Source organism: Bufo gargarizans, chromosome 7 (genome assembly GCF_014858855.1).
Source record: "Bufo gargarizans isolate SCDJY-AF-19 chromosome 7, ASM1485885v1, whole genome shotgun sequence".
NCBI lineage: Eukaryota > Metazoa > Chordata > Amphibia > Anura > Bufonidae > Bufo > Bufo gargarizans.
Window position 1 is genome coordinate 93,305,194 of NC_058086.1, and position 14,820 is coordinate 93,320,013.

General features: G+C 47.4%; 1 protein-coding gene across 1 annotated transcript in view; it reads right to left on the bottom strand.

Moving 5' to 3' along the window:
• The window catches only part of LOC122944177 (H(+)/Cl(-) exchange transporter 4), a 57,106-nt gene that overhangs the window by 12,583 nt on the left and 29,703 nt on the right, over positions 1 to 14,820 (bottom strand). Inside the window, exon 6 of the mRNA XM_044302407.1 lies at positions 1,156 to 1,554. Coding sequence (XP_044158342.1) covers positions 1,156 to 1,554 — 399 coding nt within the window. The remainder of the gene's footprint in view (positions 1 to 1,155; positions 1,555 to 14,820) is intronic.

Consider the following 14,820-nt stretch of genomic DNA (forward strand, 5'->3'; position numbering starts at 1 on the left):
GCCATAAGCCCTGCCAGAAATGTATGGTACTGTGAATTTCTACAGGTAAGCAGATTAAGGTACTAGGCAAACGGATGACATTTTACAAACCTCATCCACATGCTGTGTGCATTTTACACTAGGAAAAATAGGCATGCTACAGATTTTCAGATCTACGACATGCTGAGTCTGTCGAAGATTTGTCTCAGATTTCACACCAGATTTCATTACTTTCAATGTAGCAGGCGTGAGCTCCATAATAAATATACAGCACAATCTGCATCAAATTGTAAAAAATACAAATCTTACTGGAGATTTTCTGCAAGATCCGTGGTGGAAAATTTCTACCATGTGTGGACCTACTGTAAATATTAACAGTGCTAAAGTAGGTAAGAGCTCTATGCTAGGTCTGATCTGTCGTACATTTACTCCATTTTTGTCAAGTCAGAATTCAGTTTTTAGACATTAAAGTGTTTTAGACTGATAACCTATCCTCAGAATAGATCATCAGTATCAATTCAGTGGGGATGTGACTCCCAGGACCCCTGCCAATAAGCTGTTTGAAGAGGCTCTGGCATTCCAATGACAGCTTAGATCTCTTCCTAGGCCATTTGATGTCACTTTCTTCGGTCACCTGGCCTAGGTGTAGCTCAGTCCCATTCAAGTCAGTGAGCTGCAATACCAAACACAGCTGCTATTCAATGGATGGCGCTGTGCTCAGTAAGCTGCAAGGAGGCCTTGGTGCTCCACTGATTGGCGGGGTCCCGGGAGTCGGAGCCCCACCGATCACATACTGACACCCTATCCTGAAACACTCGGAAAGCTCCTTTATGACACACATAAGAGAATATCACTACACATCCATATTTCACTTTAGCAAGGCAAAAAGGTGGTTCTAGTTTTTGGTTAATATGGTGCCTACTCCATTGTTTCTTTTACTACACAATGATCTATCTGCCCCTCTGCATTGAGGTATAATCCCTCATAATATGCAGAATTAATTTGCACTTTTCATACAAATAAATGTAATAAAATGTGAAGAAAAATGTTAAAATAAAAAAAAAGTGCAGGATTTGAGTAAATGTTAGTGCACCTCAGGCTGAAAAGAGTAAAGTATGAAATATAAACAATATGAAAGTAAAAAAAAAAGCATATGAACTTAAATCCTAAACTTACTGATGGCAATTATGAGTTCTCTTCTTTGTGCGAAGCCAATCAGACGTTCTGAGTCTCTGGATACCACAACGGGGAAACCATTATAATCTGTGTCTTTGATTAAAGTCTCCACATCTTCTACTGTCATGTTGTCCTGAGTAAGAACAGAGAGCGGCGGCTCACCACGACGAGGTCTCATGACATCTGTTGCTAGAGTTCTGTGGGTGAATTCATCCTTTACATCCAAGAATGGGTATCCATTTAAATGGATGTGAGCTTCGTAAATTCCTTCTTTCCCAAATGCATCTGCAACCCATTTACTTGTGACAGCGGCCGCCATTAATGGTACTATGTACTCCAGACCACCCGTCAACTCAAACATGATGACAACCAAGGAAACGGTCATCCTAGTGACACCACCTATAAATGAAACAATTAATGTTATTCTGGATATTGTGGGCTCTACAGCAAAGACTGATTATTGTTCTACAAAGCAGTGTTGATATGAGATTTTCTCATTGTGGCCATCGATAAACTGCAACTGAAACTAGATTGAAATATGAGCTAATTGATTACATATGACAAAAACAAGGATAGCTCAGGATCTGCATCAGGTACTTATAGAGGACCTGTCACTTCCCCTAGTAATTATCTGTATTCCCCGAGTAGTAACGATTCTGGAGCATCTACTCTTAGAACTCTGCATTCTTCAGTTATTCCACCTGGGACTGTATGAATAAATTGACGACTGGGTATTACCATTTCCCTCGTTGTTAGCGTGTGTATCTACACACAGTGAGGGAGATTTATCAAAACTGGTATAAAGGAAAACTGTCTAAGGCTAGCTTCATACCACGATTAGTAGTTCCTTTAGAGAACAGTCGTCTGGAGTTCTCTGGATCAGGCATTCCTGGATGTTACCAGAATGCCCGCTGACCCTATTGACTACAATAGGGTCCAGGAAGGATTGCCGGTAGTGGCAATAGTCAACTGGGCCAGCAGGCATTCCAGTAATATCAAGCAATGCCCAATCCGGAGAGCTCCGGCACGCTGTTCTCTGCCAGAACTACTAACAGAAGTGTGAAACTAGCTAGATACTGTGCATTTTTCAGAGCTCGTTTGGACAAGGATCTTGTACATACTCATACAGGCTTTATCAGGTAGTATAAATGCCCTTTAAATGAGGGCCAATTAACTTGTTATATCCTTGATCAGCCTTTTGTTAGGGGCAGTCATTGGCCTGTATAAGAGGATCCTATGTAGAAGGGGATACCTATTTTCACACAATCTAATTGTATTGTTAGGAAAAATACTTCCTGCAACCATTTCATGAAGTAAAATGACAGTAACCTACTCAACTGCAAAAAAAGGGGGTCAGTCAGCACATCCTAATGCGCAGGTGTACGCGGCCATGGCTAGAAACACGAAGAAAAAAACACAATGCAACAGCACTCCGCAAACACAAATAAAGTACAACAATGCCATAATTAGAGATGAGCAAATTTCTTGTTCTGAAATTCGTTCACGCTTCGTTTGGAGGTAAAAGCAGAATTGCGTTATGAATTCCGTTACCACGAACCATAACGCAATTCTATGTTGGAATGCATAATGGAATGCCTTTAGAGGCATTCCGTTATTCATTCCGTCATAATAGAAGTCTATAGCCTGCATTACGGATCTCCCCTGCATAACGGAAACGGGACAGATCCATTTTGCAGCCCATAGACTTCTATTTTGGCGGAATGAATAACGGAATGCCTCTAAAGGCATTCCGTAATAGAATTGCATTATAGTCAGTGGTAACGGAATCTATAACGCAATTCTGCTTTTACCAGCAAACGAATCGTGAACGAATTTCAAAATATGAAAATCGCTCATCACTAGCCATAATTATAGAAAATATTCTGGTGCTAATGCTACGCTTATTTTGTAAATTTGAGATTCTTGGCAAATACATTTTGTACAAAATTATCAACCTAACACTAAATACTATTTGTTATGTGCCATAATGGCCACCATAAAATTCAGGGAGTGCAGGTTCCACATGCATGCTGGATCCACTCTGCTTTTTACCATTTTTGGTGCCATAACGGCCTCCATTAAATCTGAGTAACCCACTCAGGTAGACAGTTGTTATACACTGCAGATATCTTAAGCTATAGGAACAGCTGTAGCTACCGGTATATTTCTATGACTGCCTATTTTCACAGGTAGTCAGCACCCTGGTTATACTTACCTAGTGCTCCACCAACACTTACTGTTCATTTATATGGACCCCATTGTTCTCAACAGAAATCAGTTTTTTCCCCAAGTGCCTGAAAATATCAAAGCTTTTTTGCCTCACATACAAACATTGCATGAAAAGTTTCTTTATAGGGTGTTTGGAATTATTTTCAAAAGACAGCTAGAGGGAATGATCTGAATACGTCATATTTAATCAACCAGACTGTTATTACAGCAGAGAGAGTTTACTCCAACACAGGGGGGGCAGAGGTAGCAATCTAAGCCTGGGCTTGGTCCAAAGACCCCTACTGAAGAAGTATTATATAGGACCTTTTAGAGACCAAGTGCCCAAAACTGCAACCAAATACCCACTTATTTATCGCAAAGGGCCGACACAGCAATTTAACCTAAATACCAATATAATATATCTTTCATGTCCTTTATCATTTATCTATAATAGATTAATAGCCTGCATTTAATGCGCTGCCTGTGCTGTTCATAGTGTATCCTGGGGATGATGAATGGCAGGAAAAGTCTAAAGCATATTGCTATGCCATAGACTTTTTCCAGGGCGTGGGTGCCCACATATAGAGCTCTGAGTGCCGCCTCTGGCACCCGTGCCATAGGTTCGCCATCACTAATATAGGAGACCTGGAGGGAGAGCTGTTCGAGATTTTGCATTGGGGCTCAGAAGCTTCAAGTTACCTAACTGTCCGATGTCTGGCACAGGGGCAGATTGGGAACTTACAGGGGTTGCGTCACTTCAGCAAATAGCATTTATCATGTACAGAAAGATAATACAAGACAGTTACTAATGTATTGTTACTATCCATATTGCTTCCTTTGCTGGCTTGAATCATTTTTCCATCACATTATACACTTCTCATTTCCATTGTTATGACCACCCTGCAATCAACAGAACACTGTGCCTTACAGTAACACGCATAGGGAGTCTGCTGTGGTAGTGAAACAATACTGTGAGTCAGTATGACCTGCAGATGACAGGCGTCACTCTTAGAATCACTGCACAATTCACTTATTTGGGCAGTTACAGGGTCAAAACTAACTAAATTACTCAAGTGTGAATTCAGCCTTACAGGTCAATGCTAGCATTAAGAAGTCTGCTGATTCCACATAGATGTCTACAGAACCTGTTCTATTAAACGCTTATACAAGTAGGGCCGCCCCGACAGAGTGGAGAGAGTGTCAGCAGTAAGTTTGTGTTTATGTCACTGATTATTTTGCCCTTCCTCTGATCTGTCAGAACAATAACCCCCCAAAAATGTATCCTGTCTGTGGTGCATCTGCCTTCACTCGGTCAGGATTTGGTCAGTAATCCTTCAGTATTACTAAAGCCAAAAAAATCCAGTAGTGGATCCAAAACAGAGATGACACGTGAATGGAATATTTGTCTTCTGTGTTTTGTACCCACTCCTGCTTTTGGCTACCAAATCATAAGCCAATTCTGATGCAAAATAGGGACCATGTTGTGCAGGCCTTACAGCTGTTACATAGACAGGATCCATTGTGCTTCTCATTTTTCCTTCTTCCTGACAGATCAGAAGAAGGGTCAAATCAAAGATGATGTCAGCCAGGCCAAAAGGCAAAATAGTGGCCCGGTCATGAAGTGGGGAGGGTGGGAACAGCATGAAAAGTCCACAGAGTGGCCCTGTGACATAGTGTTGAGGTGGAAGCAGCATGAGGAGACCACAGAGTGGCCCAATGACAGACTCTGGAGGTGGCAGCAGCATCAGGAGGAGGCCACAGAGTGGCACAATGACAGTGTAGAGGTGGCAGCAGCAGCATCAGGAGGCCACAGAGTGGCACAATGACAGAGTATGGAGGTGGCGGCAGCAGCATCAGGAGGAGGCCACAGAGTGGCACAATGACATTGTGGAGGTGGTGATGGCAGCATCTGGAGGAGGCCACTGGGTTGCACAATGACAGTGTGGAGGTGTCAGCAGCAGCATCAGGAGGCCACATAGTGGCAAGCTGACATAGTGTGGAGGTGGCAGCAGCATCAGGAGACCACATAGTGGCAAGGTGACATAGTGTGGAGGTGGCAGCAGCATCAGAAGACCACAGAGTGGCAAGGTGACATAGTGTGGAGGTGGCAGCAGCATCAGAAGACCACAGAGTGGCAAGGTGACATAGTGTGGAGGTGGCAGCAGCATCAGAAGACCACAGAGTGGCAAAGTGACATAGTGTGGAGGTGGCAGCAGCATCAGGAGACCACAGAGTGGCAAGGTGACATAGTGTGGAGGTGGAAGAAGCATCATGAGAACACAGAGTGACATGGTGACAGAGTGTGGAGGTGGGTGGCAATACCAGTACCAGCTGAAGATGGTGGGTGAAAAAAGGAGCACTTGGAATTGGATGTGTGGCATCAGGCAGTTGACAGTATCAGAATAGTAGCTGAGGCAGGTAGCCAGAAGAAACCAGTCTCTTTTGTCAAAGTGTTGGTGTGGCACATTGGATGATCTAGTCCAGGCATCCTCAAACTTCGGCCCTCCAGCTGTTGTAAAACTACAACTCCCACAATGACCTGCTGTAGGCTGATACCTGTAGGCTGTTTGGGCATGCTGGGAGTTGTAATTTTGCAACAGCTGGAGGGCCGCAGTTTGAGGATGCCTGATCTAGTCTGATGCATCAGGCATTGGTGGGTGGAAATCCTGTCTGATCCACGCCTGATTCATCTTGACAAAGATCAGTCTCTCCACATTTTGAGTGGACAGGTGAGTTCTTCTTGGGGTAACTATGGCCCCCAGTCTGACCCCACACTACTGGCCGGGCAAGACAGCTTTTCCAGGGCAAACTCTGCCAGTTGCGGCTAAAAATCGAGTCTGGCTGCCCAGTCCAGCGGATCTTCAATGTGGGGTGGCAGGGTGCTGTCCAAGTATGCCACCACCTGCTGCTTCAGGTCCTGCTCCAGGTCTATCTGCTGCTGCTGGGGAGTTTCTTCCCTAGGTTGGTGAAGAAATCTGGTCATGAGTGACTCTAGCTCAAGTTGCTGCTGGTGGAGCTGGAACTGCTCCTACCCCCCCACCCTGGCATATCAGCCATGGCAGGGGAACGTGAGCGCAGAGGGCTCCCCCAATCAGACCTGCGAAAGGATGGACGATGGCGCCAACTGACTAGGCCCCCATTTTGGACCGGTAGCTAGGGTCCAACAAGGTGGAGAGCCAAAAGTCATCCCTCTGCCTAATGCTGAAAATACTGCTGTCACTACGCAAGCAAGTGAGCATGCATCGGGCCATTTGTGCAAGTGACTCGGAGGGACTCTCTGCCCCATCTCCACTGCATACTGCCACGATGTGCCTGGGTCCTCTGCCTCCTGCTCCTCCTCTACTGTCACCTGTGTAGAAAAACCACCCATTTCACTACACATTGCTTGTGCTCCAATGTCCTCCTCCTCCAGTTCAGCCCCCACGGGGCTCATGTGGCCATGAGATCTAGGCGCCACATCTCCAGTCCCCTGACCAGCCAGATTTACCAGCATCTGTTCCAGTAAAAGGAAGCAGTGGAATGACGTTGTTCATCCCGTAGTCCTGGCGACTGACAAATAATGTGGCCTCCTCAAAGGGCCTGAGCAAAAGGCAGGTGTCACACATGAGCTGCCACTGGCTGACATCGAAGTTACACAGGGGAGTGAGTACTCCTGTCCGCTTGGATTATCAATAAATCGTTTATGGCCTATCGTTTATAGTCGGTCCAACATATGGAGGGTGGAATTCCAACGGATGGAAACGTCGCATATCAGCCTATGTTGGGGGATGCCATTCAGCCGCTGCAGCTCAAGGAGGGTGTGCTTTGCGGTGTACGAGTGGCTGAAGTGCATGCAAGGTTTCCTGGCCATTTTTAGGATGTCTTGCAGATGGGTGGAAGACTTCAGGAACTGCTTGACAAGCAGATTGAACATGTGTGCCATGCAAGGCTTATGGCTCAGCCCTCCTTGATGCAGCACCGACACCATGTTCTTCCCGTTGACGGTCACCATGGTTTTGATTTGTCACGGAGAAAGCCAGGATTCGATTTCTTGATGAAGGACAAGGAGCAGTTCCTCCCCTGTGTAACTCAGTTCGCCTAGGAAAAACAAGGTGCAGAACAGCGTGACACTGCCGTGCCCTGCACATGTGGTACGCTGGAAGGACACTGTGAATTGTCCCTGCAGTAGAGGTTGAGGACACGGTGGAGGATGAGGAGGCAGAGGCAGACATTGTCGCAGGACCAACGGCGTGAGAACGTGAAGGTGGAATCGGCGTCACCTGGCCAAGTTGCTGGTGTGGCTGTGCAGGAACCACATTCACCCAGTGGGCCGTAAAGGACATGTATTGTCCCTGACCGTAGTCACAGCTCCACACGTCGCGCTGCCGTGCACTTTGGCAGACAACGACTGGCTCAAGGACTGGCCCACCTTCTGTTCTACATACATGTGCAGGGCTAGTACTGCCTTTTTAGCAAAGAAATGACGGCTTGGGACTCTCCTCCTCGGCTTGGCACAAGCCATCAGTTCTATGAAAGATGCAGAGTCCACCACTTGGAAAGGGAGGGACGGCAGCACCAGCAACTTGGCCAGGAGCACATTCAGCTTCTGCACCGTTGGATGAGTGAACGCATACTGTTGTCTCTTGGCAATCGCTTCAGTGATCAATTGCTAACGGAATGACTGACGAGGAGGAGGAGCAGGAGCATCAGGACCAGCAGGTGATGCGAAGGACAGCTCCCTTCAGGTGAGGTAGTGGAGCCTCGACTGCCTGAAATCGGATGCGTGCCACTGGGGGATGCAACAGTTGCATCAGTTCTCCCAGGCCACTTTATGGTGACCGAGTAGGTGCTTTTACTCCCAACACTCAGCACTGATTGACCACCGCTGCTTTCGTAAACCCCTGCACCACTACTTTCCAGGCAGGTAGGCTCCTGCGAAGCGGGTGGTCTACCCCAGGCATGTTTGGCTCCCAACCTCCATTGCTGCCAACCTGATGACTCCTGGCCACGCTAGCGACTTGCTGGCTCTGCCGCTGCCTCACGGGCAAGCAGCCACCCTCTTCTCCCGATGATGAAGAAGCCCCTAATTAACCCGGCTCCCAAGTGCGATCTGCTACATCATCATCATCAAGTACTGTCTGCTCGTCACTGATGTCCTTCTCAACGGTTTCTGGGTCAGGAGCCTGACCGCTCGCAACACCAGCTCCCACGCCACTCTCCTCATCACTACTTGCCCGCCTACCGGATGAAGCGGCGGATGTCTCCTCCACATCTTGGCTGGCCAGTAGCTGCTTACTGTCCTCTATTAGCTCTTCCTTGCTGTATAGTAGAGCTGAGCCCACATCATATAATACTTCTCTGGCTGAGGGAACAAAAAAGGACAGAAACAGGTTGAGGAAAGGTGAGGGCACAGGGCCTGCTGCCAACTAAGGGTTGTGTCTGACGAACCCACCGACTCTTGGCTGGGGGTGTCTGATGTCGGTCAACCATTCAAGAACCGCTGGGTTGCTGGTCAAGACACGACTGCTAGATGACACCGGGAGCCTCTCGCTGTGACTCCTGCTGCAACGCCCCCTTACTCTACTGCGACCTGTGCCTGCGCCAGAAACATTTAGGCCTCTGTCACTCCTCTGTGCAGGGCCTGGCACTTCTCTGTCTGACATACTGTTACATCAAATGAATAAATAAAAAGGAAATTAAAACACCCCAAAAAAGTCTGTAATTTTCTCACTTCGCAACACAACAGCTAATAAGCCCTTTTTTCCACGAATACACGCCAAAAAGGGCTTTAGAGCATATAATTGCACCGCTTAACGGCAAATATATATTTTTTTGTCACTAACACATGTCAAAAAGGGCTGTAATTTTCTCACTTCACCACACTACGGCAAACACTTTTTTTGTGTGCCACTAATACACGCCAAAAAAGGCTTTAGAACATTTAACTGCACCGTTGAACGCCAAATAATATATAGTGTATTTTTTTTGCCACTAATACTCACCAAAAAGGGCTTTAGAACATATAACTGCACCGATGAACAGCAAATATATTTTTTTTTGCCACTAACACATGTCAAAAAGGGCTGTAATTTTCTCACTTTACCACACAACGGCAAATACTTTTTTATGCCACTAATACACGCCAAAAAAGGAATTTAGAACATATAACTGCACTGCTGAACGCCAAATAATCTAGACTTTTTTGCCACTGTGAGACAGTGACAGGTCTCACGCAGGGTAGAGGCAAGAAAGGGGTGGATGGTTCGGTCCACACCCCTATTCCACCACAGGCGAGACCAGCTGGAAGTAATCAGGCTGGCATAAAGCACCTCCCAGGGTGTCAGAAAGAGGGGAGTGTGTTACCTGTGAACAGAGGCCTGGAGGCTCTGTCAGTGTGGTCCAAGCCAGGAGGGCTGAGAGACCACGATTCCCCAAGAGACACTGGACTGGAGACAGTGGGCGTACTGTGCTCTGTACAGCCAGGAGGCTGTGGGACATTGGCTCAGAAAGCCGAATGTGTTCGCAGAGTGTTAACAGGGACTTAGGTGAGTCAGGGATCTGTTTGTTTAGTTAGAGCCCAGCCAGGCGAGTGTTTATTATTTTGTATTATTGTTTATGTTTATGCGGATGTGCCACAATAAAACACCGTGTTTGGATCTTAAACTTGGTGTCCTGAAGATATCTGTGAGAATGACCCCCGAAAGAGAGTTGATCCCCTACACCACTAATACATGCCAAAAAGGGCTTTAGAACATATAACTGCACCGCTGAACGGCAATGTAACAGCGACTGCTGTATTACGCTGTTCCCCTGTTTACCTCCACGGTCCCGGGCGCTGTGCTCTTTGGTGATCGGTGGCCAGTGCTTCCCAGTTACCGCTGCAGTCCGGGACACTCTGTTTGTGTGAGTGATGTTGCTTCTGAGGATTCCGCTCCACAGCTTCCATTCAGCCCTGGACACAGCATGAGTTCGGCTGGTTTCATGTGTCACTGATCTAAGGGCGGTACGCATCACTCCCTGGGCTGGGTTGGGTCAGGTGACCTCGTTGACCAACCCTGGCTCTCCTACACATACTTAAGGGGCTCAGCCCTTTTCCCAGATGCCTGAGTGTCAAAGTCCTAGTCTGTTGCTAAAGAGCTTGATAACCACTTGTGTTCCTGACCTATACTTTGTCCCTGGACTCTGCTTATTGTCTGATCTCTGCCTGCTTTGTTTTTCCCCTTGCCGACCCGGATTGCCTGACCTGACCTTCTGCCTGTCTGATTAGGCCTCTGCTTAATCCTTCGGTTCCTGCTTTGTTGCTCCTGGTAACGACCCTGCCTGTCTACCACGCCTGTACTGCTGGTACCTATCTCAGGTATCTTCTGGTCCACCTGGACCAGCTGCTACTGACTCTGGGACTGCTCTGGAGTGGCACCTGGCAACTACCCTAACGACCCAAGTCCATCCTCACCATCAGAGGCTCTAGCGAAGACCAGGTAGTTGCTTAGTCACGCCCCTCCAGGGTACAGCCAGTCAGTAGCACAGTGGGTTCACATCCGCTGATCTGTTACAGTACACTCAGGCCATGGACCCCGCTGGTCATCCCAAGGCTGTCGTTCATGATCTGTCACATGAATTAAAGCACCAGAGCGAACGACTGGATGTCTTGATGCAGTTCATGCAAAATGTTGCTGCTCATCTGGATGCCATCTCTTCTCCAGCCACTGCAGGGCGCCAGTCGCTGTTACCCCTGCTACAACTACAGTTCCAATTAATCCGGAACTGAGTGTCGCTGGTTTGCAACTCCCTCTGCCAACCCGCTATGGTGGTGATCCAAAAACCTGTCGTAGATTCCTAAATCAGTGCCTGATCCACTTTGAGTTACATTGGCAGAGGTTTCCCACTAAGCGGTCCAAGGTTGCCTTCATTGTGTCCCTGTCTGATGAGGCCCTTGCCTGGGAAAATCCTATTTGGGAACATGGAGGTCCAGAGACCAATAATCTGCAGTCTTTCCTGGCTACCTTCCGGATGGTTTTTGAGGAGCCCGGCCGCTCCTCCTCTGCTGCTTCAGCTCTGCTGCATCTATGACAAGGTTCCTCGTCTGTGGGTCAGTACGCCATCCAGTTTTGTACCCTGGCTTCTGAACTCGCATAGAACAATGAGGCTCAACTGGTGATGTTCTGGGAGGGCCTTTCTGACCGTATTAAGGATGAACTAGCTGGTTGCGACTGCCCGTCTACTCTGAATGACCTGATCACTTGGCTACAAGGATTGATATGCGTTTTAGGGAACATTCTAAGCAGGTAGCAAGCACCAGAAGACCACCTCGTTCGGCTCCATCCTTCCAGAGACCGGTCCTTACTCGAGTGTCCACCCCATCTGAAGAGCCCATGCAAATAAAGCGCCTTTGACTGTCTGACCAGGAACGCCTACATCGCAAAGCAGAAAATCTGTGCCTGTATTGTGTAGGCAAGAGCCACTTTGTGGTTCTAGACCAGGAGAAGTCCTCTCAGAAACTTTCAGTTCCGGTGACTCTCTCTCACAAGGGACTCACACTGTCTGTGCCTACATCCTTGGACTCTGGGTCAGCCGGTAACTTCATTCAGCAAGCTCTGGTCCATCAGTATCGGCTTCCCACCATTCGTGTGGAAAGGCCTTTGTCAATGGCCTCCGTAAATGGATTACCACACCATGAACTGGTATGCTCTCTGTTACTATACCCCTTAAGTTACAGATAGGCTTTCTGCACTCTGAGTTGATCTCCTTCTATGTGCTGCCAGCTTCCGTGAATCCAGTAATCCTTGGGCTACCCTGGCTGCGTCTGCACACTCCAGTTGTGGACTGGCACTCCAGTCAGAGCCTGCGTTGGGGATAGTCTTGTCACTCCACCTGCTTAGCGGAGGTCCGACCAGCTTCCATGCCTTCTGTACCTGTAGACCTGCCTGGACTTCCGCAGCAGTATTCCAGCTTTGCGGACGTGATTAGTAAGAAAGACGCCGAGACCCTGCCTCCTCATCTTCCATATGACTGTCCAATTTACCTTCTGCTTGGCGCTACACCTCCTCGTGGTTAAGTCTACCCACTCTCACTTCCAGAGACTTAGGCGATGTCTGACTACATCAAAGAAAATCTGGAGAGGGGGTTTATCCAGAAATCCACTTCACCTACCGGTGCGGGGTTCTTTTTTGTGCAGAAAAAAGATGGATCTTTATGGCCCTGTATCAACTATCGAGGTCTGAATAAGGTAATGGTCAAAATACGGGGGGCTATGGTCTTTACCAAACTCGACCTGCGCAATGCATATAACCTTATCCGCATTCGAAAGGGCGACCAATGGAAGACCGCTTTCAACACTCGTGATGGACACTACGAGTGTCTCGTCAAGCCATTCGGTCTGTGCAATGCTCCTGTGGTATTCTTCCGGGATCTGTATATGCGTGATCGTGTACCTGGACAATATCGTGTACCTGAACAATATACTGATTTATTCTCCAGATTTAATCACTAACTGGAAGTATGTACGTTTAGTCTTACAGCAGTTGAGGGAAAATCGACTCTATGCCAAACTCGAGAAATGCATCTTTGAGAAGACTACTGTACCGTTTCTTGGATACATCATCTCAGATGACAGATTACTGGCAATGCCCACAGGGTCTTCATGCTATACAGCGCTTCCTGGGATTCGCCAATTTCTATGGGCAGTTTATTCCGAATTTTTCATATCTTACGTCTCCAATTTCTGCTCTTACTAAGAAAGGGGTGAATGCCAAAGATTGGACTCCTGAGGCACAGGCCGCTTTCGTCCAATGAAAGAACTCCTTTGCCTTTGTACCTGTTCTGCAACATCCCGATGTCTCCAGCCAATTCTTTTTAGAAGTGGACGCCTCCTCCATAGGAGCCGTTGCTGTTTTACTACAAAAAGGTTCCAAGGGCAAGATGTTTACTTGTGGATTCTCCAAGATCATCTTCTCCGCTGTGAGGAATTACTATAGGAGACAGGGAGCTCCTGGCCATAAAACTCGCCTTGGAGGAGTGGCTTTATCTATTTGAGGGAGCCCAGCATCCAGTAATAATTTCCACCGACCACAAGAATCTTACGTATCTGCAGGAAGCCCAGTGTCTGAACCCTTGCCAAGCCAGGTGGGCACTCTTTTTTTCTCCCGTTTTGATTTTGAGTTGCATTTCCGCTCGGCCGAGAAGAACATCAAGGCGGATGCTATGTCACGATCATTTGACTTTTCCGACTAGCAGGAGGAGCCCCAATACTTGATAGATCCTGCTCGCTTGATCACAGTGGCTCTTATCCTGGTAAGAGACATTCCTCCCGGGAAGACATTCGTGCCATCTGCCAAAAGGAAACATGTCCTAACGTGGGGGCACAACTCCAAACTGTCCGGTTCCTTGGACCCTTTGAAGTATTGAGGAGGATCAATGAAGTGACATACAAGCTACGTTTACCTCCCTCTCTGCATATTCCCAATGCCTTCCATGTCTTACTGAAACCAGTTGTCCTTAATCGTTTCTCAACAACTCCTTCTACTCCAACTTCGGTATCAAAAAATGCTGATGAGATATTTGAAGTCAAGGACATCCTGGACATTAAGAAACATGGTAGGAAGACCTACTATCTTGTGGACTGGAAGGAATTTGGTCCTGAAGAGAGATCTTGGGAGCCGCCGGATCTGATAAAGATCTTTCTGTCTCGTCGTGGACTCTAGAAGTGGGGGCGTGAGGGTGGGGGTACTGTAACAGTGACTGCTGTACGACGCTGTTCACCTGCTTACCACCGCGGTCCCAAGCGCTGTGCTCTTCGGTGATCAATGGCCAGTGCTTCCAAGTTACTGCTGCAGTCCCGGACACTCTGTTTGTGTGAGTGATGTTGCTTCTGAGGATTCCGCTCCACAGATTTATTTTTCCCGTTGCTGACCCGGGTTGCCTGACCTGTACCTGTACCGCCTGCCCTGACCTTTTGCCTGTCTGACTACGCCTCTGCCTCATCCTTCGGTTCCTGCTTTGTTGCTCCTGGTAACTACCCTGCCTGTTTACCGCGCCTGTACTGCTGGTAACTATCTCAAGTATCTTCTGGTCCTCCTGTACCAGCTACTACTGACTCTGGGACTGCTCTGGAGTAGCACAGTGGGTTCACAAGTGCTGATCCGTTACAGTACACTCAGGGCATGGACCCCACTGGTCATCCCAAGGCTGTGGGTTATGATCTGTTACAGGAATTAAAGCGCCAGAGCGAACGGCAGGATGTCTTGATGTAGTTCATGCAAAATGTTGCTGCTCCTCTGGATGCCCTTATTTAGTTCTACTTATACACTCCACAAAAGGCTTTAGAACATATAATTGCACTGCTTAACGGCAAAAATATATATTTTTTGCCACTTATACACACCATAAAGGGCTTTAGAACATACAACTGCACAGCTGAATGGCAAATATATATATATTTTCCACTTATACACGCCACAAAAGGCTTTAGAACATATAACT